Source organism: Cervus canadensis, chromosome 6 (genome assembly GCF_019320065.1).
Source record: "Cervus canadensis isolate Bull #8, Minnesota chromosome 6, ASM1932006v1, whole genome shotgun sequence".
In the NCBI taxonomy this organism is placed as follows: domain Eukaryota; kingdom Metazoa; phylum Chordata; class Mammalia; order Artiodactyla; family Cervidae; genus Cervus; species Cervus canadensis.
Window position 1 is genome coordinate 16,751,084 of NC_057391.1, and position 23,651 is coordinate 16,774,734.

At 36.4% G+C, this 23,651-nt stretch overlaps 1 protein-coding gene across 8 annotated transcripts in view; it reads left to right on the top strand.

Annotated features, from left to right (window-relative positions):
- The window catches only part of LRRC49 (leucine rich repeat containing 49), a 154,987-nt gene that overhangs the window by 129,601 nt on the left and 1,735 nt on the right, over positions 1-23,651 (top strand). For 7 of the 8 annotated variants that reach the window (XM_043470946.1, XM_043470942.1, XM_043470944.1 and 4 more), the window contains 3 exons: positions 726-911; positions 3,956-4,065; positions 14,464-14,617. In XM_043470946.1, coding sequence (XP_043326881.1) covers positions 726-911; positions 3,956-4,065; positions 14,464-14,617 — 450 coding nt within the window. The remainder of the gene's footprint in view (positions 1-725; positions 912-3,955; positions 4,066-14,463; positions 14,618-23,651) is intronic. The other variant, XM_043470947.1, reaches the window with a different exon arrangement.

Here is a 23,651-nt window from a genome sequence, read left to right on the forward strand (position 1 = left end):
CCTAGGTTGCTTCCATGTCCTGGCTATTGTAAACAGTGCTGTGATGAACATTGGAGTACATGTGTCTCTTTCAATTCTGGTTTCCTCATCACCAACCCTTTTATAATGTATTTTGTTCTTTTGTTATATTCTCCTCTCTAAAAAGGATAGAAGTGGAGACAGTGTGTTTAGAAAAGATCATCCAAATTCACAGACAGAACATTTCTATTAGCATTTCAATGTTAGTATTTTGTTTTCTGATAGCCAGTTTAAGTAACCTACATAGTAATTAGCAAGATAAAAGTAATAATGGTTAACTAGTTCTTCTCAGAAGTACTGTGAGCCCTGTATTTGTAATGTTTTGAAAATTTTACTTCTGGTTTTTCCTTTGTAGATTTAATCTCCATGTAAAGCATATAAAATCATTGTAATATCTGGAAGAGTCTGAATTATTGTATATTTATATAATTTTTTAGAAACGTAGTTAGTTAATAGATAGGCAGATGTCCTTTGCAGAATGGAAATCACTTCAAGTTCAATATTGGGTGGCTTAATATATTCTATCAATAATTTTGTATTAGGTAGATTAAAGGTATGTAAGTTTAATGCATTCAGTTGGTTTAATGAAAACATATTAGCTAACCCTAAAGTTTAGACTTATTTGGGGAATGATAGTGAAGCTTTAATGGTAACATTTTAAGATGGTTAGACTCAATATTCACCCCTTTTTTTGTTTATTATTGTAGCACCTTAAATTCAAGGAAACAAATCTTGTAATGCTGCAGCAATTTAATGCACTAGCACAGCTCCGTCGAGTTGACCAGTTGACAATTGATCCTCAAGGAAATCCAGTTGTCAGTTTTACACTCTGGAAATATTATGTCCTGTTTAGGCTGAGCCATTTTAATATGCAGAAAATAAATGGAACAGAGGTAAGCTGAACACTAAGTCAACCGTAGAATTAAAATGTTCCTTTTAAAGGGAAATAATCGTAAAAATATCCAGGAATTTATGTGTAAAATCATGATTGAACTTTTGAGAAATAATTTTTTTTAAAAATCCTGATATTTAAAATGTTGAAAAGCTAAAAATATTTGTCTAAAAATTTCTAATATACTAGGCATATTTTATGAATAAATTAGTAATCAGATCATGGTGAACAGTAAATACTTTTTCTCTTGTTTTTAAGTATTCTGAGAAGGAATGATAGGATAACAGTTTAAAATGAAAAGAAAAAGAACACTTCCATAAGTAATGTGATCTTTGTGTTTTTCAGAGTGTTTTACATACTGACATGCAAAAGGGCCTGGGGAAGTGATACTAAATGTCATTTAATAAAGGTGTGATAGAGGAAGGGAAGAATAACATGCAAAAAAATGTACATAGGGAAAGAAGAGTGATTTTAAAAAGAATAGATAAGAGGGAGAAATAAGCAAGGAGGAAAGTTAAAAGAAGAAACAGTGAACAGGAATGAAAAAGGAAAGAAAACAACCATAAGTAAAAGTCTAGATTGCTTTGTTAATAGTTGGTAACAGCTGCTTGGACATATCTACAGTGTATAATTCAGGTCTGGAGCCTGAATAACTGGAAAATTATTAACAAAGAGTTATTTTTCAGATTGATTCTGCTAAGCTTGTCACAAGGGTAATCCCCCAGCTATCCAAAGATCATGTTCTCTTTAAATATTACTTTGGAAGAAGAGAGAGAAACTATGTTTCTTCTACTGTGGAATTCCAGAACTGAGTTTAGATAATCCTCCAAAGGAAAAAATATTTTAATATGCTACTAGTATTAGTGTGATTATCTCTTAAAATTCAGACCTCCTTATTGTAAGATGAGCTATAATCAACTTTGCTAGCAGGGTGGTTATAGCAACTGTAGTTCCCTGCAACTGATACACCATAAGTAACTCTGGCCTAAAGCTTGAGAGCTCCAGCATACCATCAGGAGACTGGAGGTCTCTGGGTCAGCGTATAAGAGCCATGTGAAATTTGCATCAGCTATGGTAGGTCCATGACCCCAGTATCAGTATTTGTTGAAGATGTAGGGCAAGCCTGGAACCTTCAGATGACTATTAATTTCTTCAACTAGTTCTCAAGAGATTTATTTCAGTTTTATGTACCCTCTTGGTACTTCCCCAGAGAGGTTGTAAGTCACTGGTCAGATCTAATAATTAGTTCCAAAAGTTTCCAAAGCTAGCCTGGACTGTAGGATAGTTATTTTAGCTATAGGTGAGGAATTCTCCCTCATTAATGGCCAAACCACTATCTTGATTAACCCTAAATACTGTATTTACCCAAATGTGGATCACTACTGGAGACATAATAGTTATTATAAAACCTTAAAATAGGAAGTAATAATATAATATAATTATATAAAGTAGAAAAGAATGAGAAAGAACCAATGTAATGTACTCTGATTTAAAGTTCTGAAAGTGTCAATGCCCAGGGATATTTGACCTTTTAATAAAAGACCTAGAATAAAACTGCTTATCTCATCCTTGACAGTGTGTGGTAATGTTATACTGTATTTCTGCTTTTCTTTGTATGAGAGAGAGTGAGCAATGTGAGCATCAAGAGGAAGAGATGGAGTAGTGGCCTGCACTGGCCGCTAGGTGACTATGTTAGACCAAATAAGTTAGTTGTCAGCTGAAGGAGTGATTCCAGGGAGCTGCAGCCTCATTAACTACTGAAGTCTAGCGAAGGAAGGGAGAGTCAGTCTGCAGTGATTCACATGTATAAGTTGCTTGTGAATTATGGGTTATTTTCCAGAAAATTCCTGTGTAGATTATTATAGCAAGTGTTACGAATAAAGTTTTTAAAGATCCAAAATGTACCAGGGTCTCTCAACCTCAGCTCTATTGACATTTTGGACCAGGTAATTCTTTGTTATGGGGACTGTCCCATACACTGTAGGACATTTAACGACATCCCTGGCTTTGACTCATTAGATGCTAGTAGCATCTCTCCACCAGTTGCAATAAACCAAAAATATCTCCGGACACTTGCAAACATCCCCTAGGAGCCAAAGAGGCCCCTGATTGGGAACCACTGAATTATATTGACAAAGGAATAGTATTTAAAATGCAAGAAACCTAATTTTATATTTAAAATATGCCCAGATATTAATGAAAGTCTTGCTTTTAGCTTTTAGTAGTTTCTTGGTTAACACAGGAACGAGCCCACATGGGGAATATACCTGTGACAAATTATTCCTTGTGGGGAGAAAGGTGGATGTAACTTCAGAATGAGCGGTAGTGCCGTTCCTAATCCAATGTTCATTCCCTCACAAAGGGATGAAATTATCCTTTCAGGAACAAGGTATTAACAACACATTGACTTGCCTTTAACAAGTTATTAAAGTTAGTCTATTCCATTGACACTTAGATTTTCCCCCTTAAATCATTCTACTCAAAGGAGCTTTGGGATTTTTGAAGAAAAAAAAAGTTCATTAAGAATTTAAGGTGTCTCAAGTATAATCCTCAGGAACCATGACTTCTAAGTCAGAACTAACACCTCACCTCCCAGCCCTTTTCCATCACTATAAGCCACATTTGTAAATCTACATTCTAATCAAGCTCAGGGAAAAAAAGAGAAATATCAGTCAGAACTCACTCTCTTCTTACAGCCCAGGAGAATGTATTTTCCCTGAAAAGAAATTTTTTAATTAATTAATTTATTTTTGGCTGCTGCATCAAGTCTTAATTGCAACATGTGGGGTCTTCCTTGCAGTACATGGCTCTGTAGTTGCAGAGTTTGCAGGCTTTGCAGGCTTTGTTGCCCTGAAGCATGTGGGATCTTAGTTCCCCAACCAAGACTCAAACTGGCATCCCCTGTATTGGATTCTCAACCATTGAACCACCAGGGAGGTCCCTACAAGAAAATATCTAATCTGGACATTTCTATGAGATTATGTTAGTTGTATCAAGTTAAGAGGCAATGTCATTTTATTACCCCTTTCCTATTTGTCTCTTCAGGTGACGCAAAATGATATGATAATGGCTGAGAGGCTGTTTGGAATCCTAGCACATGTAGCATCTTCTGAATTACCCCAGTACCGACTGATTTCAATACTGGGTGATGCCAGGTAAACTTTAATTTCTATAGTTTTTATAAGAAGTATTTTGCACCAGACAAAGTAATACATTACATACACTTCTTAATTGTGCTATTTATTCGTTCCACAAACATCCTAAATTTGTTTTTGTCTGGCCTTCTCCAAAGTGTTGGAGCTATAAAGATGAATATGATAAAGTTCTTGCTTTTTTGTGGCTTATAAGCTAATAAATTAACTTATTAGTTTATAAGCTAATAAGTTAAGAAATTTCAGATGTTGTAAGAGTATAGGAGAGACTACGCTTTGGAAGAACATTGGGGAAAGCTTCACAAAGGAGTTAAGATTTTTCTAGCTTGTCAGGAATGAATAAGAGTTTTTTTAGATACAGGGTATGAGGGAAGGAGATCTGCAAAGGCACAGGGAACTGTAAATAATTCAGTTATAATTAGAGCATAGGATGATTGTGAATTGTGATAGTGAAAGTAGAAAGATTGGTTGTGATCTGATTTTGAAGAGCCCAGAAAAACAAAATGAATACTGTGCTTCGTAGTTAAGCACAACAATCAGGTGATTAGATTCATGTTCTCGAATGGCTGCCATTTGAGAGGACAGAGAAGGAAGGGCTGGAGAGCACGCAAGAGGCTAGCCTGTATTCCAGGAGAGAGGTTATAAGGGTCTGCACTAAGAAAGAATAGAGAAGATAATTTGAAAAGTACATAGAAGTGTACCTGGCAGAAAACACTGACTGACAGGGTGCGGCATGGATAGGAGAAAAGTCAAAGATGGTGTGTCAGTCGTGACTCACTTATGGATAATTCCCCTTGACTAGAGTAAGGAGAAAACAACTGATATACAAGAAATCAGTTATCTACAAAATCACTGAAAGGGATAGGGAAGCAGTCTCTAGGCTGAGCCTGGAGGGGATACCAGAGTGATACCACAGAACCAGTCCACCAAGGACACTGCCATCTTTGCTACAGTCTGGGAGCTGGGGAGGTCAGGATACTTGTCCGAACCATGGCCTCCACTTTTCACATAGGGGTCAGGAAGTTCCCCATTCCTCTCCTCAAAACTTGACTCTACTATAATTCATACCAATAAAATGTGTATCTGGTGTTCTTGCTTCCGCACGTAGTTCAGTTCTGATTTCAGAGCTTACCCATGTATATCTGATTGGCAGAACTGAAATCTCATAAAAAGCCCACAGAACATTCTGAAAAAAACTACTGAGCAAGGTGCTGTTACAAAATGAACAGTAAATGTAAGAAATAGGAAGCATTGAATTAAAGAAATGATGTTGTGGAAAGATTCATTAAAAAGTGGGCTTCCCTGGTGGCTCAGTTACTAAAGAATCTGCCCACACTGCAGGTAGACCTGGGTTTGATCCCTGGGTTGAGAAGATCCCCTGGAGGAGAGCATGGTAACCCACTCCAGTATTCTTGCTGGAGAATCCCCATGGACAGAGGAGCCTGACGGGCGACAGTCCATGGGGTCGCAAATTGTTGGACACGACTGAGCGACTAAGCACAGCACATAATGTAAAAAACTTTAACAACCTGAAAATAATAATCCCAGAATATCCTCAGAGAAAGGATGTTGAAGTTTGCCAAGTTTCTTTCCTTGTTTGGGAGAAATAGAAAAGTACATGTTTATCTATGTGTTTTCAAATTTCAAGGGCTACCATTAGAAAAGAAGATAAGATGTACAATTTCTAAATCATTAAAAAACCACTGATCAACCAAAAAAGCAGAGGGAAGAAAAAAATGAACATGTCAGTTATCACAATAAATATACATGAATGAAATTCTATTAATTGATAATAGCTCTCAGCTTGGGTTAAAAACTGAATTTCATTTTGTTTTTGAGAAATACTCCTAAAGCCATATATAAAGGTTGAAAATAAAGGGATGGAATATATGTAACAAGCAAATAACAATAAATAAATATGGGAATATTAATACTAGTGGTGATAGAATTGATGATGTTGTTGTTCAGTTGTCCGGTCATTTCCAACTTGGCAACCCCGTGGACTGCAGGATGCCAGACTTCCCTGTCCCTTACCATCTCCCAGAGATTGCCCAAGTTCATGTCCATTGCATTGGTGATGCCATCCAGCCATCTCATCCTCTGACACCATTTTCTCTTTCTGCCCTCAATCTTTCCCAGCATCAGGGACTTTCCCAATGATTCAGCTGTTCACATCAGTGACCAAAATGCTGGAGCTTCAGCTTCAGCATCAGTCCTTCCAATGAGTATTCAGGCTTGATTTCTTTTAAGATTGACTGGTTTGATCTCCTGGCTGTCCAAGCAATTCTCAGAAGTCTTCCCCAGCACCACAGTTCAAAGGCATCAATTCTTGGTGCTCTGCCTTCTTTATGGTCCAGCTCTCTCAACCACATGTAACCACTGGGAAGACCATAGCCTTGACTACACGGACCTTTGTTGGCAGAGTGATGTCTGCTTTTCAACACGCTAAGTTTGTCATAGCTTTCCTGCCAAGAAGCAGTAGTCTTCTGATTTCATGGCTGCAGTCACCATCCACAGTGATTTTAGAGGCCAATAAGAGGAAATCTGTCGCTGCTTCTACCTTTTCCCTTTCTATTTGCCATGAAGTAATGGGGTCAGATAGCATGATCTTAGTATTTTTAATATTTAGTTTTAAGCTGGATTTTTTCACTCTTCTCCTTCACCCTCATCAAGAGGTTCTTTAGTTCCTCTTCTCTTTCTGCCATTAGAGCATTAGAGTGGTATCATCCAAATAACTGAGATTGTTGCTGTTTCTCCCACCTATCATCCAGCCCGTCATCCTGATGATATCAAAAACTTAAAATCCACCAAAAAAGATAATAATTATGAAACTTAATGCAACCAAGATCACAGCTTCTAAATATGTTAGCAAATATAAGTATACATTTAAAAATTCACGTTATTGTGGTAAATATTAACCTATTTGATCATTTGATCAAATAAACACAATTAGAAAAGAATACTGAGGATTTGTATTTGGTACAGTACTGTACCAAATAAATGTATTTAGAATTGTATTTCCAGAAACTTATTCCAAATTCAGGGGGGAAAAAGCCTATTTAAGTACCTATGAAAAACATTTAAAAAATTGAACATATATTTAAACTCAAAAACAATTTTCATATATCTCAAAAAGCATATTCATGCATGTAACTTTCTATAATCATAATATCATAAAATTAAAAAAGAATGAGACAAAAACCTGTCCAGTTGCAGTTGGAAAAGCAAAGAAACAAGAGAAGCAAATTCTTAGAAAATAAGATACAAGTGCCTTTAAACTTTAAAAAAGTTGTTTGAACAAGCTCTCCAGACAGAGAAGAAAAAAAAAAAGTTGTTTGACCTCAAAGTTATAGACAGCACAGACATAGGTATCCAGGGATTTTCATTACAGTGTTTATAATATTAAATAACAAAAATATGAAAACTCAGTTCAGTTCAGTCACTCAGTCATGCCCAACTCTTTGCGACCCCATGAACTGCAGCATGCCAGGCCTCCCTGTCCATCACCAACTCCCGGAGTCCACCAAACCCCATGTCCATTGAGTGGTGATGCCATCCAACCATCTCATCCTCTGCGTCCCCTCTCCTCCTGCCCTCAATCTTCCCAGCACAGGGTCTCAGATGAGTCAGCTCTTCGCATCAGGTGGCCAAAGTATTGGAGTTTCAGCTTCAACATCAGTCCTTCAATGAACACCCAGGACTGATCTCCTTTAGGATGGACTGGTTGGATCTCCTTGCAGTCCAAGGGACTCCTCAAGAGTCTTTTCCAACACCATACTTCGAAAGCATCAATTCTTTAGGCACTCCAGCTTCTTATAGTCCAACTCTTACATCCTTATATGACACTGGAAAAACATAGCCTTGACTAGACAGACCTTTGTTGGCAAAGTAATGTCTCTGCTTTTTAACATGCTGTCTAGGTTGGTCCCTTTCCTTCCAAGGAGTTAAGCGTCTTTTGATTTCATGGCTGCAGTCACCATCTGCAGTGATTTTGGAGCCCAAAAAAATAAAGTCTGACACTGTTTCCACTGTTTCCCCATCTATTTGCCATGAAGTGATGGGACCAGATGCCATGATCTTAGTTTTCTGAATGTTGAGTTTAAGCCAACTTTTTCACTCTCCTCTTTCACTTTCATCAAGAGGCTGTTTTAGTTCTTCTTCACTTTCTGCCATAAGGGTGGTGTCATCTGCATATCTGAGGTTATTGATATTTCTCCCAGCAATCTTGATTCCAGTTTGTGCTTCATCCAGTCCAGCATTTCTCATGATGTACTCTGCATATAAGTTAAACAAGCAGAGTGACAATATACAGCTTTGACATACTCCTTTCCTGATTTGGAACCAGTCTGTTGTTCCATGTCCAGTTCTAACTGTTGCTTCTTGACCTGCATACAGATTTCTCAAGAGGCAGGTCCAGTGGTCTGGTATTCCTAACTCTTTCAGAATTTTCCACAGTTTATTGTGATCCACACAGTCAAAGGCATTGGCATAGTCAATAAGGCAGAAATAGATGTTTTTCTGGAACTCTCTTGCTTTTTCGATGATCCAGCGGATGTTGGCAATTTGATCTCTGGTTCCTCTGCCTTTTCTAAAACCAGCCACATGTCCATTAATAAAGGACCAATTACTTGCAGCTATCAAAATTATTAGAGGTTCTGATATGAAATAATCTTTAAGATGTCTTAGAAACTAAAAATACAAGATATAGAATAATTGTGTAGTATGCTGCAATTTGTGAGAAATAGAACATATAATTCAGAGATTTCCTCGTGTAATTTTAAATATTTGATTTTTAAAAAATGATTGTCTCTGCATCTATTGAGATAATCATATGGTTTTTATTTTTCAATTTGTTAATGTGGTGTATTACATAGATTGATTGGCGGATATTGAAGAATCCTTGCATCCCTGGGATAAAGCCCACTTGGTCATGATGTATGATCTTTTTAATATGTTTTTGATTTCTGTTTGCTAGAATTTTGTTAAGGATTTTTGCATCTATGTTCATCAGTGATATTGGCCTATAGTTTTCTGTTTTGGTGGTGTCTTTTTCAGGTTTTGGTGTTAAGGTGATGGTGGCCTCATAGAATGAGTTTGGAAGTTTACCTTCCTCTGCAATTTTCTGGAAGAGTTTGAGTACGATAGGTGTTAGTTCTTCTCTAAATTTTTGGTAGAATTCAGCTGTGAAGCCGTCTGGTCCTGGGCTTTTGTTTGTTGGAAGATTTCTGATTACAGTTTCAATTTCTGTGCTTATGCTGGGTCTGTTGAGATTTTCTATTTTTTCCTGGTTCAATTTTGGAAGTTGTACTTTTCTAAGAATTTGACCATTTCTTCCAAGTTGTCTATTTTATTTGCATAGTTGCTGATAATAGTCTTTTATGATCCTTTGTATTTCTGTGTTGTCTGTTGTGATCTCTCTATTTTCATTTCTAATTTTGTTGACTTGATTTTTCTCCCTTTGTTTCTTGATGAGTCTGGCTAATGGTTTGTCAATTTTATTTACCTTCTCAAAGAACCAGCTTTTGGTTTTGTTGATTTTTGCTGTAGTCTCTTTTGCTTCTTCTGCATTTATTTCTGCCCTAATTTTTAAGATTTCTTTCCTTCTACTAACCTTGGGATTCATAATTTCTTCCTTTTCAAGTTGCTTTAGATATAGAGGTAGGTTATTTATTCGACTTTTTTCTTGTTTCTTGAGGTATGCCTGTATTGCTATGAACCGCCCCCTTAGCACTGCTTTTGCAGTGTCCCATAGGTTTTGGGTTGTTGTGTTTTCATTTTATTCATTTATATGCATATTTTGATTTCTTTTTTTATTTCTTCTGTGATTTGTTGGTTATTCAGCAGCGTGTTGTTCAGCCTCCATATGTTGGAATTTTTAATAGTTTTTCTCCTGTAATTGACATCTAATCTTACTGCATTGTGGTCAGAAAAGATGCTTGGAATAATTTCAATTTTTCTGAGTTTACCAAGGCTAAATTTATGACCCAGGATGTGATCTATCCTGGAGAAGGTTCCATGTGTGCTTGAGAAAAAGGTGAAATTCATTGTTTTGGGGTGAAATGTCCTAGAGATATCAATTAAGTCTAACTGGTCTATTGTATCATTTAAAGTTTGTGTTTCCTTGTTAATTTTCTGTTTAGTTGACCTATCCATAGGTGGATTATTAAAGTGGTGGAGTATTAAAGTCTCCCACTATTATTGTGTTATTGTTAATTTCCCCTTTCATACTTGTTAGCATTTGTCTTACATATTGTGGTGTTCCTATATTGGGTGCATATATACTTATGATTGATATATTCAACATCCATTTATGATAAAAACCCTCCAGAAAGCAGGAATAGAAGGAACATACCTCAACATAATAAAAGCTATATATGACAAACCCTCAGCAAACATTATCCTCAATGGTGAAAAATTGAAAGCATTTCCCCTAAAGTCAGGAACAAGACAAGGGTGCCCACTCTCATCAGTACTATTCAATACAGTTTTGGAAGTTTTGGCCACAGCAGTCAGAGCAGAAAAAGAAATAAAAAGAATCCAGATTGGAAAAGAAGAAGCAAAACTCTCACTGTTTGCAGATGACATGATCCTCTACATAGAAAACCCTAAAGACTCCACCAGAAAATTACTAGAGCTAATCAATGAATATAGTAAAGTTGCAGGATATAAAATTAACACACAGAAATCCCTTGCGTTCCGGTACACTAACAATGAGAAAACAGAAAGAGAAATTAAGGAAACAATTCCATTCACCATTGCGACAAAAAGAATAAAATACTTAGGAGTATATCTACCTACAGAAACAAAAGACCTATATATAGAACACTATAAAACACTGATGAAAGGAATCAAAGAGGTCACAAATAGATGGAGAAATATACCGTGTTCATGGATTGGAAGAATCAATATAGTGAAAATGAGTATACTATCCAAAGCAATCTGTAGATTCAATGCAATCCCTATCAAGCTACCAATGATATTTTTCACAGAACTAGAACAAATAATTTCACAGTTTGTGTGGAAATACAAAAAACCTCGAATAGCCAAAGCAGTCTTGAGAAAGAAGAATGGAACTGGAGGAATCAACCTGCCTGACTTCAGTCTCTACTACAAAGCCACAGTCATCAAGACAGTGTGGTACTGGCACAAAGACAGAAATATAGATTAATGTAACAAAATAACCCAGAGATAAATCCACGCACCTATGAACACCTTACCTTTGACAAAGGAGGCAAGTATATACAATGGAGAAAAGACAATCTCTTTAACGAGTGGTGCTGGGAAAACTGGTCAACCACTTGTAAAAGAATGAAACTAGAACACTTTCTAATACTATACACAAAAATAAACTCAAAATGGATTAAAGATCTAAATGTAAGACCAGAAACTATAAAACTCCTCGAGGAAAACATACGCAAAACACTCTCCAACATAAACCACAGCAGGATCCTCTTATGACCCACCTCCAAGAATATTGGAAATAAAAGCAAAAATAAACAAATGGGACCTAATTAAAATTAAAAGCTTCTGCACAACAAAGTAAACTGTAAGCAAGGTGAATAGACAGCCTTCAGAATGGGAGAAAATAATAGCAAATGAAGCAACGGGCAAAGAATTAATCTCAAAAATATACAAGCAACTTCTGCAGCTCAATTCCAGGAAAATAAAAGACCCCATCAAAAAGTGGGCCAAAGAACTAAACAGACATTTCTCCAAAGAAGACATACAGATGGCTAACAAACACATGAAAAGATGCTCAAAATCACTCATTATCAGAGAAATGCAAATCAAAACCACAATGAGGTACCATTACATGCCAGTCAGAATGGCTGCTATCCAAAAGCCTACAAGCAATAAATGCTGGAGAAGGTGTGGAGAAAAGGGAACCCTCTTACACTGTTGGTGGGAATGCAAATTAGTACAGCCACTATGGAGAACAGTGTGGAGATTCCTTAAAAAACTGGAAATAGAACTGCCATATGACCCAGCAATCCTGCTGCTGGGCATACACACTGAGGAAACCAGAATTGAAAGAGACACGTGTACCCTAGTGTTCATTGCAGCACTGTTTATAATAGCCAGGACGTGGAAGCAACCTAGATGTCCATCAGCAGATGAATGGATAAGGAAGCTGTGGTATATATACACAATGGAATATTACTCAGCCATTAAAAAGAATATATTTGAATCAGTTCTAATGAGGTGGATGAAACTGGAGCCTATTATACAGAGTGAATTAAGCCAGAAAGAAAAATACCAATACAGTATACTAACGCATATATATGGAACTTAGAAAGATGGTAACGATAACCCTGTATGCGAGACAGCAAGAGAGACACAGATGTACTGAACAGTCTTTTGGCTTCTGTGGGAGAGGGCGAGGGTGGGATAATATGGGAGAATGGCATTGAAACATGTAAATTCTCGTATGTGAAATGAATCGCCAGTCCAGGTTCGATGCGTGATACAGGATGCTCAGGGCTGGTGCACTGGGATGACCCAGAGGGATGGGATGGGGAGGGAGGTGGGAGGGCGGTTCAGGATGGGGAACACATGTACACCCATGGCGGATTCAAGTCAAAGTATGGCAAAACCAATACAATGTTGTTAAGTAAAATTAATTAATTAATTAATTAATTTAAAAAAATGATTGTCTCTAGGAGTTAAACTGAGGTTTAACTAGTGCAGGGTTTCATAGTGCAGAAGATTACTTTTTACTGTATAATTGTATGTAGTGCTTGGAATTATCTTTTTGTGTTTGTTCTGGTTTTTTGTTTTTTGTTGTTGTTGTTGTTAAAATTATTGTATTAGTTTCTAAAAAAAGGATTTTAAGAGATTTCCCATCAGTATTCCTGAAGTAGAAGAAATGATAGTCTCTAATTAAGGCAGAAAGAACCTGATCCCACATAGAAATTCTGACATGCAAGGAGAACTAAAGAGCAAAGAAAGTAGTAAATTTGTGGGATGAAACTAAATAAACATTGACTATATAAAGCAGCAATAATAGTATTGTGAGATTTTAAAATCAATGTATGTATTGAAATGAGCAAATTAGGAAAGAATAAAGACTGAAAATGAAGGAGCTAAACATTTATCTAAAAAAGTTAGGAAAACAATAGCAAAATTGAAGAAAATTAAATAAAGGAAATGATGACATTGAAAGCATAATGAAAAACTGATTATTTGAAAACACTACTGAAAGTGATGGATAATTTGTATGTTGCATTCATAATTAAAAATCAATAAAATAAATATAGATAAATATCTATATTACTTTCTTCTTTATGAGTGAGAAAATTATGCTACCAAAATATCCAATAAATTAGACTGATTATATAATTGACCTACATCACAATTAAATTTTATTCATTTATTAAAGTGTTAATTTTAATAACATAGAAAATGCTTATTATATAGCATTAAGCAAAAACAGTATACAAACCTGGATGGTTAGTATGATCTTACCTTGTTACAAAAATTCACAGAGAAAGCCTATGAGGAAATATGTCTAATGTAAACAATTTCCTGGTTTATATAGATTTATATGCTATATATTTATGGATGATTTTGCTCTATTTCTTTATACTTTTCAAAATATGTACTCCTTATAATTTTTTAAATCGCTATGTTATACTCTTATTAAATTGGAAAATGAAGACATTTTCTAAAAGATATATTCCCTTTTTGCTCCCAATCTTCAGTTCACAGTTCATAGTAGTTACACCACTTCCTGAGAGACACCCTAAGTGGTCGAAACCAGAAAGCAACCTTCATGAATGATGAGTTGCTGTCCTCTGGAATTCTAGGCTTGTGGGTCTGCAAGTGATACTATGAACACTATGTTCTTCATTATCAAATGAAGCTTCCTGTTTCATTATCTACCTCCTGCTGAGATCTTGCCCTTGATATGATAATAGCTAGAGGTATTTTTGTTCTGCTTTTCCTAAACTTAAAGCAGTATTCCATTCCATTTCTAGCTATGGATAATACTACTGAGCTACATAATGAAATTATGAACTATTTGTGTGATTTATAAGATGTGTAACTAACATATTTTATGGGATATAAAGACTATGGAAGTTTGGTCTACTATGTGTTTAATTGCTTTGTGTGTGTGTGTGTGTTCTGTGTTATTTAAGTTTTATATTGATTTTTTAAAGACAGTTTTTTCATCTTAGAAATGCTTGAGACATGTCTTTGTTGATGATTAATAGTGAAACAAAAGAATTTGAGTTATTAACTTAATTAGTAGAGAAATTGGAGTAGTGAATTGACTTTAAAAACTCAAACTTACAAAACAGATATTCAAAAAAGCATATACTACCCTCTAAAATCAACAGAAAAGGCATTTTCACCAATTGGATAAGTAACTCTCTACGTCTCTTTACGGTCTTTCTACAGGAAGAAGCAATTCCGGTATCTTCTAGAAACCAAAGGGAAAAAACCTGGTATTGTCAGTGAAGAAAATAATGATAGCAAGAGACTTGTGGGAGAAAACACTAATCGTGCTACACTGAATTATACCACAAGAGACTTTTATACTGAAAAGCTAGAGGTAAAACTACCATTATCTTTGGAACTTATTGTCTGGATAAATTCCAAATGGCTTGAGACTCGGGAGTTATACGTTTCTTTCTCTCCTAATCATTTAAGATAACCTTTTTTAATTCTGGAATGTTAGTCAGCCTCATATCCAGAGCTGGGGGCAGTAGGCACCAAGGAATTAGGGAGAAGTAGAGCCCTTAGTTCAATATATTTAAGCAGAAAAGAAATGTTCAAAAGAAATAGGTACCAAAAGTTTAGACCAAAGTAGGACCAGGATTCAGATCTCTCTGAATTAAGAAAATTGAAATAGACTTGCTCTGAGTACTTACCTAGCCTGTGCCAGACTGGCAGAAGACACAACAGAACCTCCATTTCTCCAAGGACCCTTGCGTAGGTCCTTGATGTTTTAATTCACTATTTTGTTCTCCTACTGCGTTAGCTTCTGTGTTCTTAGTCACATAATTTTAACCTATTCTGTTCCCACTAGTCTTTTAGACATAAAGGCTAGAACCAATTCTTTACTACTGTATGTGTTCAGAAGTTTTTTGAGGGAATGCTGTGTTAGGGGACTGCAGAACTATAAAGAAGAGAACCATGCAGTGCGTGCCTTGATGGAACTCAGAGAAAGGTGAAGAAACATGTCATCTAAATAAAAATAAGATGTTAAAATTCTGTAAGAGTTTTTGAGGGATCTAAGGGGTGTGTGTGAGTGTGTATTGGCCAAATATTTTTCAAATGTTTTATAATGGTTGTGAGATTCTTTATTCAAACTATATTGTAGCTGAAAACTCATTATGTCAAAAGAAAGCAAAACAGCAGAGCTGCCCCTGTTGTAGATGGGGTTCAGAGCTCTATTTGATTGGATCTTCTATTCTTTTCCTTTCTCCTTACCTCATTCCCAGACCTGAAGAATCTCTTTGGAACCCCTAGGCCTCTAAGGATTATACTTTGAAAAGCACTTAACTCAATGCAACAATATTTTTATAGCATCCTGAAGGATGTTTTGAAAAGATTCTGCTTTAAATTCAAGCACATGAAAGATTACTGCTTCATGAGGTAGTTGTATATCACTGAACAACTCCAACAGTGGAGAAATTCTTACCCATGTTAAGCTGCCTCCTAATAACTTTCAATTAGTGATGCTAATGTTGCCTTATGTAGAAAACAGAGCAAATATCTTCCTTATGAAAACTCTTTAAATACTTGAAATGAATTACTTGAAGTTGTTTTTATAGTTATACTTTCTTACATTCAAAAATCATGTATTGAGCACCTGTCACATGTAATACTTGGACTGTAACAAGTCGCCGTTATTATCCTCATGAATCTCACATTCTAATGGAGGAGACAGACATATGCAGGGATAATGTAAATCACTAAGTCAAGAGAGTGTAGCTCAGAGAAACTCTACTCAGTTCTCAGTGGTGACCTAAACAGAGAGGAAATCAAAACAAAGAGGGGATATATATATACGTATGGCTGATTCTGTTCAACAGAGCAGTGTAAAGACACCATACTCCAATTTTTAAATGTCAGTTTTCCTTAAAGTAATTTAAAATTTAATATAATCCCAATAAGAAATCAAAAATTTTTCATTGAATCGATCCTACAGTACCTGTGGAAAAATAAACATAAATAACCATAAAAACTCTGAAAAAGGCAAATGATGAGGAGAAAACTAGCATTACTAGATAAATTAAGACATATTATGGTCTTATCAGTTAAAACAGGGTGTTTATGGAGAGATAGTCTAGTGGGATAGAGTGGAAAATTCAAATGTACATCTAGATAAAAAAGAGAATTTATGATATGATAAAGAATAATCTCAAACAAATCAAGAAGGATTATCCCAGTAGTGATTTGAAAATAACTACAGAATTAAGGGGGGAAAAAAGCTGGATTCAGACTTTATACTTACATTCACATTAATTCCAAATGAGACAGAGATGTTGAAGTTTATAATGAAAGGGTAAAATATCTATAAGAAACCATGAAAGATTAATGTGCAGCACTGAGATCAGTAAGACCTTCAGAGAGATAAAATAAGCAATGACAGAAAACAAACTGAAAAAAATAATTTGCAACTAATCTCCCTAAATTATCAAGAACTTTTAGAAATCAGTGAGAAAAGGGACCAACAATCTAGTATAGGTTGTGTTACTTATTCAAAAATAAGTGTAAAATAATATACCATTTACCATGACAATAAACACTGTCAGTTCAGTTCAGTCACCCAGTCGTGTCTGACTTTTTGCGACACCATGAAATGCAGCATGCCAGGCCTCCCTGTCCATCACCAACTCCCGGAGTCCACCCAAACCCATGTCCATTGAGTCGGTGATGCCATCCAACCATCTCATCCTCTGTCATCCCCTTCTCCTCCTGCCCTCAATCTTTCCCAACATCAGGGTCTTTTCAGATGAGTCAGCTCTTCGCATCAGGTGACCAAAGTATTGGAGTTTCAGCTTCAACATCAGTCCTTCCAATGAACACCCAGGACTGATCTCCTTTAGGTTGGACTGGTTGGATCTCCTTGCAGTCCAAGGGACTCTCAAGAGTCTTCTCCAACACCACAGTTCAAAAGCATCAATTCTTTGGTGCTCAGCTTTCTTTAAAATATATATAAGCCCTCCACAGAAAAAATTGTAACGTTTTATTGAAAGACACAGAAAAAGAACTAAATGGATAATTTATGTTTATGGACAGAAACTTTCTACAAAATAAAGATGTCAGTTCTTCCTAAATCCATCAGTATAAGGCAGTTCTAATCAAAATTTGGACAGTTATTTGTGGAACTTCACCAGTTGATCCTAAAGGTGTCTATTGAGCAAGGGACTTAACACAGCAGTATAAGTGAGGAGAACTTGCCTTACCAGATATGAAGTACTATTTTTAGCTGTAGTAATTGATGTTATATAGGAATAGATTCATAGATCCATGGACAAAATAGCCAGAACTAGCCCATGTTTATGGGAAAACTTTATACAGATATCAGGTATTGCTGACTTGTACAGACAGACTAGCTAATAAATGCTACTGAGGAAATGAAATATCAAATCAGAAATACATATCCCTACCATGGTGTACTTTGTTAAAAACCATATTAAAAAAATTAACTCCAGATCAAATAAAAACCCAAATATGAAAAGCAAACTATAAAATTCTGACTTAAAAAACAGATGAAAACATGGCCATGATTGGGTAGGCTATGATTTTCTAACCCCCTGCCCCCCAAGGGCACAAACTATAGGGAGAAATTTTGATAAATTTGGCAATAGAGGTCATTTTTTGAAAAAAAACAGGAAAAGTTTCCATGGAGTCATATAAGCAGAGTCTTGATTAAAGTGGTTTGAGAGGTAAATAAGCAATCAAGAAGTAAAGATAGCAAATGCTGACTCCTGTTTTGAGAAGTATCAAAGGGAAAAATAAAATCTGAAGCCACATAACATTTGGAAAGAATAATATGCCATTAGGAGATTTGGATCTGCGCCCATGATTCCACCACTTATTTATTGCCTGAAAGACCTTGCCCTGGTCCCTTAATCACTTTCTCTTGACTCACAATGTAGCATTCCCCACTTCCTGAAAAATATTTAAATCACTGCAACACAAAGTGCTCCTTCTCTCTCCTCTGTATATCTTGAGTTGTTGAAGGAATTACTTGAAGTAAGTTTCTCACAAATCAGGGTAAGCCGCCCCTTTCACTATACGTATGACATGTATAATTCTGTTGCTTGGTAGGTGTTCATCCAATGTCCTGACTCATTCTGAAAAAGATTTGAAATGGACGGAAAGCTGAAAGGGACTTAAAGAATCCAATCCTGTTATTAGACAGCTGGGGAAAACTGGAAACTTAGGTGAACAACTGAGGCTCACATAGTGAATTCCTGACTGAACTGCCTCTAGAACTCAGACCTTCTGATTCCTGGCCTGGGCTCCTTTCAGTTTATCATGAATGTGTCCTAAAGTCTTCTTGACCACCCCAGCACAAAGGGCTCTCGTTTCTTTGAACACCAGTGGTATTTGCTGTCTAAACATCTCATCCAGCACTTATGTACTGTTTCATTTCTTTTAGTTAAGCTTTTAGTGTGTGTAGGACATCTCTCCAACTAGACTGCAGGTTCTTCAAGAGCTAGATTAGCTTTTTCTCCAGGAAGGTATTAGTAGATGACAGCTGCTGCTGCTGCTGCTGCTGCTAAGTCGCTTCAGTCGTGTCCGACTCTGTGCAACCCCATAGACGGCAGCCCACCAGGCTCCGCCATCCCTGGGATTCTCCAGGCAAGAACACTGGAGTGGGTTGCCATTTCCTCCAAGATGACAGCTAATCCTGAACAAATCTCTCAACCTTTGTTAACCTTAGATTCCCATTTATAAAATGGAGATATGGATTAAATTCCTATACCAGTACCATTATCATTAAAATAACTCTATAACAAGTCTACCATGACCTGCTTTTTTCTATCTTCATGACAATAAAATTTTAGTTCAATGCACTAACATAAACAATATTGTATAGAGTTCATCTCATCAGGATTGAACTTGTGAAATACTTGTTTTATGACCCCCCACAAGGATAGAAAAAACTAAGTGTGTGATGTGTGAAAGCATTTGAGAATGGAAAAAGCATTATTCAAAGAGGAGCAACTTCTTGACAGGTCAGGGCAAGAGAAGTATCTCTAATGTGCTCTTAACAGGATCATTCTGAACATGCAGAATGAGTCGTGCTGGCAGACACCTGATGAGTTTTAGAGTATACTGCATGGAGATGCAGAGTAATTGGCTTAGTGGAGAGAAGAAATGAAGCAAAGATACTTTCAAACACATTTACTAAATAAGGGTTAGTGTATATTAGATACAATTCTGTATCAACATGTTTATAAAGAAGTCATGGAAGAAACTAGCACAAAATTGTAAAGCACCAAAATTGCACTATGCCAAATTAGAAAAGTTTAATTTGTATTATATGTAAATTATTTAACAGAAGTCATCATTTAAATATCTTTATATTTTTCTTATCCCTTATTACTATAAAAATTTTCCAGTCCTACCTACTGCTAGAAATTTTTTTAAAATTCAAAATCATGTTTTAAGAAACTTAGACGTCTGTAAGAGAGGTCTTCTACTTCTATAAATACATTGCTCATTGCAAAATAGTGCTTGTTTTAGTTATTGATCTCTATTGATTCACACTTATCTTTCTTTCTGGTAGTCTCCTTGTTTCCCAGATTTATTGAGTGTAAAAAGGGAGCATCTAAATGCTGTTCTCATTGATAAGCTAACTTAGTGCTCATGATTAAGTCCCAAGCAATATTTCAGAGTTAGTTAAGTTCGGTTCACCAGAGAAGTCACCAACTGGAACGATCTGTTCTTTATTGCCCATCAAAATCTGTACATATTTTTATGATAGGTCAATACATGACCTGTTGCTTTTAGGACATGAACTAAATCAGATCAGCATGTTGACCCCTGAATAGTAAGTGATTATTTAGAGAAATCTTATATGTTATAAGAAAATTTCCAAAATGTGCCTCTGTTACAGGAAGTTAGTGACAATTGGGACTCATTGTTAATGTCTATTAATTAATCAAGAATGCAAAGCATATTTATTTTTTGTTTTATAAATTATAAAACTTTGGAAAAGGAAGAGAAGTAGAAAAAAGGAGTAGAAATACTCATCGTCTCACTACCCTAAGACAATTTTAATGACACTTCAGTATATTTTCTTTCATTAATATTGAATATATTTTTGTACCTTTTTAATGAAAATTTCAAACATATGACAAAGTTGAAATAATTTTTCAGTAAACATTCATTCCCCAAACCTAAATTCTACTGTTAGTATTGTGCTGTACCATGTACTTGCTTTATCACTTATCTTTTTCCCCATCCTTTATCCATCAATAATCCACCTTATTTTTTAAATTTATTTCAAAGTAATTGCACACATTACCATGCTTCTCCCTAAATAATTCAGCCAGCAGGTCATTCAGTTCAGTTCAGTTCAGTTCAGTTCAGTCACTCAGTCGTGTCCGACTCTTTGCAACCCCATGAATCACAGCAAACCAGGCCTCTCTGTCCATCACCAACTCCCGGAGTTCACTCAAACTCATGTCCATCGAGTCGGTGATGCCATCCAGCCATCTCATCCTCCGTTGTCCCCTTCTCCTCCTGCCTTCAATCTTTCCCAGCATCAGGGTCTTTTCCAATGAGTCAGCTCTTCACATTAGGTAGCCAAAGTATTGGAGTTTCAGCTTCAGCATCAGTCCTTCCAATGAACACCCAGGACTGATCTCCTTTAGGATGGACTGGTTGGATCTCCTTGCAGTCCAAGGGACTCTCAAGAGTCTTCTCCAACACCACACTTCAAAAGCATCAATTCTTCAGCGCTCAGCTTTCTTCACAGTCCAACTCTCACATCCATACATGACTACTGGAAAAAACCATAGCCTTGACTAGACGGACCTTTGTTGGCAAAGTAATGTCTCTGCTTTTTAATATGCTATCTAGGTTGGTCATAACTTTCCTTCCAAGGAGTAAGCATCTTTTAATTTCATTGCTGCAATCACCATCTGCAGTGATTTTGGAGCCCCAAAAAATAAAGTCAGTCACTGTTTCCACTTTTTCCCCATCTATTTCCCATGAAGTGATGGGACCAGATGCCATGACCTTAGTTTTCTGAATGTTGAGCTTTAAGCCAACTTTTTCACTCTCCTCTTTCACTTTCATCAAGAGGCTGTTTTGTTCTTCTTTGTTTTCTGCCATAAGGTTGGTGTCATCTGCATATCTGAGGTCATTGATATTTCTCCCGGCAGTCTTGATTCCAGTTTGTGCTTCATCCAGCCCAGCGTTTCTCATGATGTACTCTGCATATAAGTTAAACAAGCAGGGTGACAGTATACAGCCTTGACATACTCCTTGCCCGATTTGGAACCAGTCTGTTGTTCCATGTCCAGTTCTAACTGTTACTTCCTGACCTGCATGCAGGTTTCTCAAGAGGCAGGTCAGGTGGTCTGGTATTCCCATCTCTTTCAGAATTTTCCACAGTTTATTGTGATCCACACAGTCAAAGGCATTGGCATAGTCAATAAAGCAGAAATAGATGTGTTTCTGGAATTCTCGCTTTTTCGATGATCCAGCGGATGTTGGCAATTTGATCTCTGGTTCCTCTGCCTTTTCTAAAACCAGCTTGAACATCTGGTAGGTGCCCAATATGCTACTGGAGATCAGTGGAGAAATAACTCCAGAAAGAATGAAGGGATGGAGCCAAAACAAAAACAATACCCAGTTATGGATGTGACTGGTGATAGAAGCAAGGTCCAATGCTGTAGAGAGCAATATTGCTTAGGAACCTGGAATGTTAGGTCCATGAACCAAGGCAAATTGGAAGTGGTCAAACAGGAGATGGCAAGAGTGAACGTCGACATTCTAGGAATCAGCAAACTAAAATGGACTGGAATGGATGAATTTAACTCAGATGACCATTATATCTATTACTGTGGGCAGGAATCCCTTAGAAGAAATGGAGTAGCCATCATGGTCCACAAAAGAGTCTGAAATGCAGTAGTTGGATGCAATCTCAAAAATGACAGAAGACCTACAAGACCTTTTAGAACTAATACCCAAAAAGGATGTCCTTTTCATTATAGGGGACTGGAATGCAAAAGTAGGAAGTCAAGAAACACCTGGAGTAACAGCCATATTTGGCCTTGGGGTACAGAATGAAGCAGGGCAAAGGCTAATAGAGTTTTGCCAAGAGAACTCACTGGTCATAGCAAACACCCTCTTCCAACAACACAAGAGAAGACTCTACACATGGACATCACCAGATAGTCAACACTGAAATCAGATTGATTATATCCTTTGCAGCCAAAGATGGAGAAGCTGTATACAGTCAGCAAAAACAAGACCAGGAGCTGACTGTGGCTCAGATCATGAACTCCTTATTGCCAAATTCAGACTTAAATTGAAGAAAGTAGGGAAAACCACTAGACCCTTCAGGTATGACCTAAATCAGATCCCTTATGATTATACAGTGGAAGTGAGAAATAGATTTAAGGGACTAGATCTGATAGACAGAGTGCCTGATGAACTATGGACGGAGGTTCGTGACATTGTACAGGAGATAGGGATTGAGACCATCCTCATGGAAAAGAAATGCAAAAAAGCAAAATGGCTGTCTGAGGAGGCCTTACAAATAGCTGTGAAAAGAAGAGAAGCGAAAAGCAAAGAAGAAGAGGAAAGATATACCCATTTGAATGCAGAGCAGATCATTAGAGTTCAGTAATTCATATAGTTTCTTATTTTGAGGTATAATTTATTTGCAATGAAATATAAATCTTAGGTATACAATTGTTAAGTTTTGACAAATACATATACTCATGTAACCCAACCTCTATCAAAACTTCATTTTGTACTTTTCTTTTTCCATTTAGCATTATAATGTAAGCATTTTCCTTGTTACTATAAATCTTCATAGTAGATTTTAAAGGCAGTATTTGTTTTAAATTTTAAATTTATTTTAAAATTTAACTTTTAAATTTAACTTTTATTTTAAATTTTAAATTTAACTTTTTAAAAATTATTTTACTATTTTGATTTGAGTTGGAGGTTTCAGTAGATCCTTTTTCAATTAGTTAAACCTATTTTCTCATTGATATTTATTATTTATTTCCTTCTGTGATTATTCTTTATTTCTGTGAATTGCTTCCCCTATAATTCTGGTTATCTGATCTATTCCATTAATTTTTTTCCCATATATATTATGGCATTTTCCATCATCGTGTCTGAATACTCCAAGTATCAATTGCCAAAATAAGTGTTGAATTCTTGCATTAATCAAAATGGCTTTGTTTCAGCTTCTAGGATGAAATCCAGGCCCAATGCCCCAGTTACCTCAGGTCTCAAACTTCCTCTATTGCATTTTGAACCCAGGTTTTTCATTTGGGCTTCCCTTGTGGCTCAGTTGGTAAAGAATCCGCCTGCAATGCGGGAGACCTGGGTTTGATCCCTGGATTAGGAAGATCCCCTGGAGAAGGGAAGGGCTA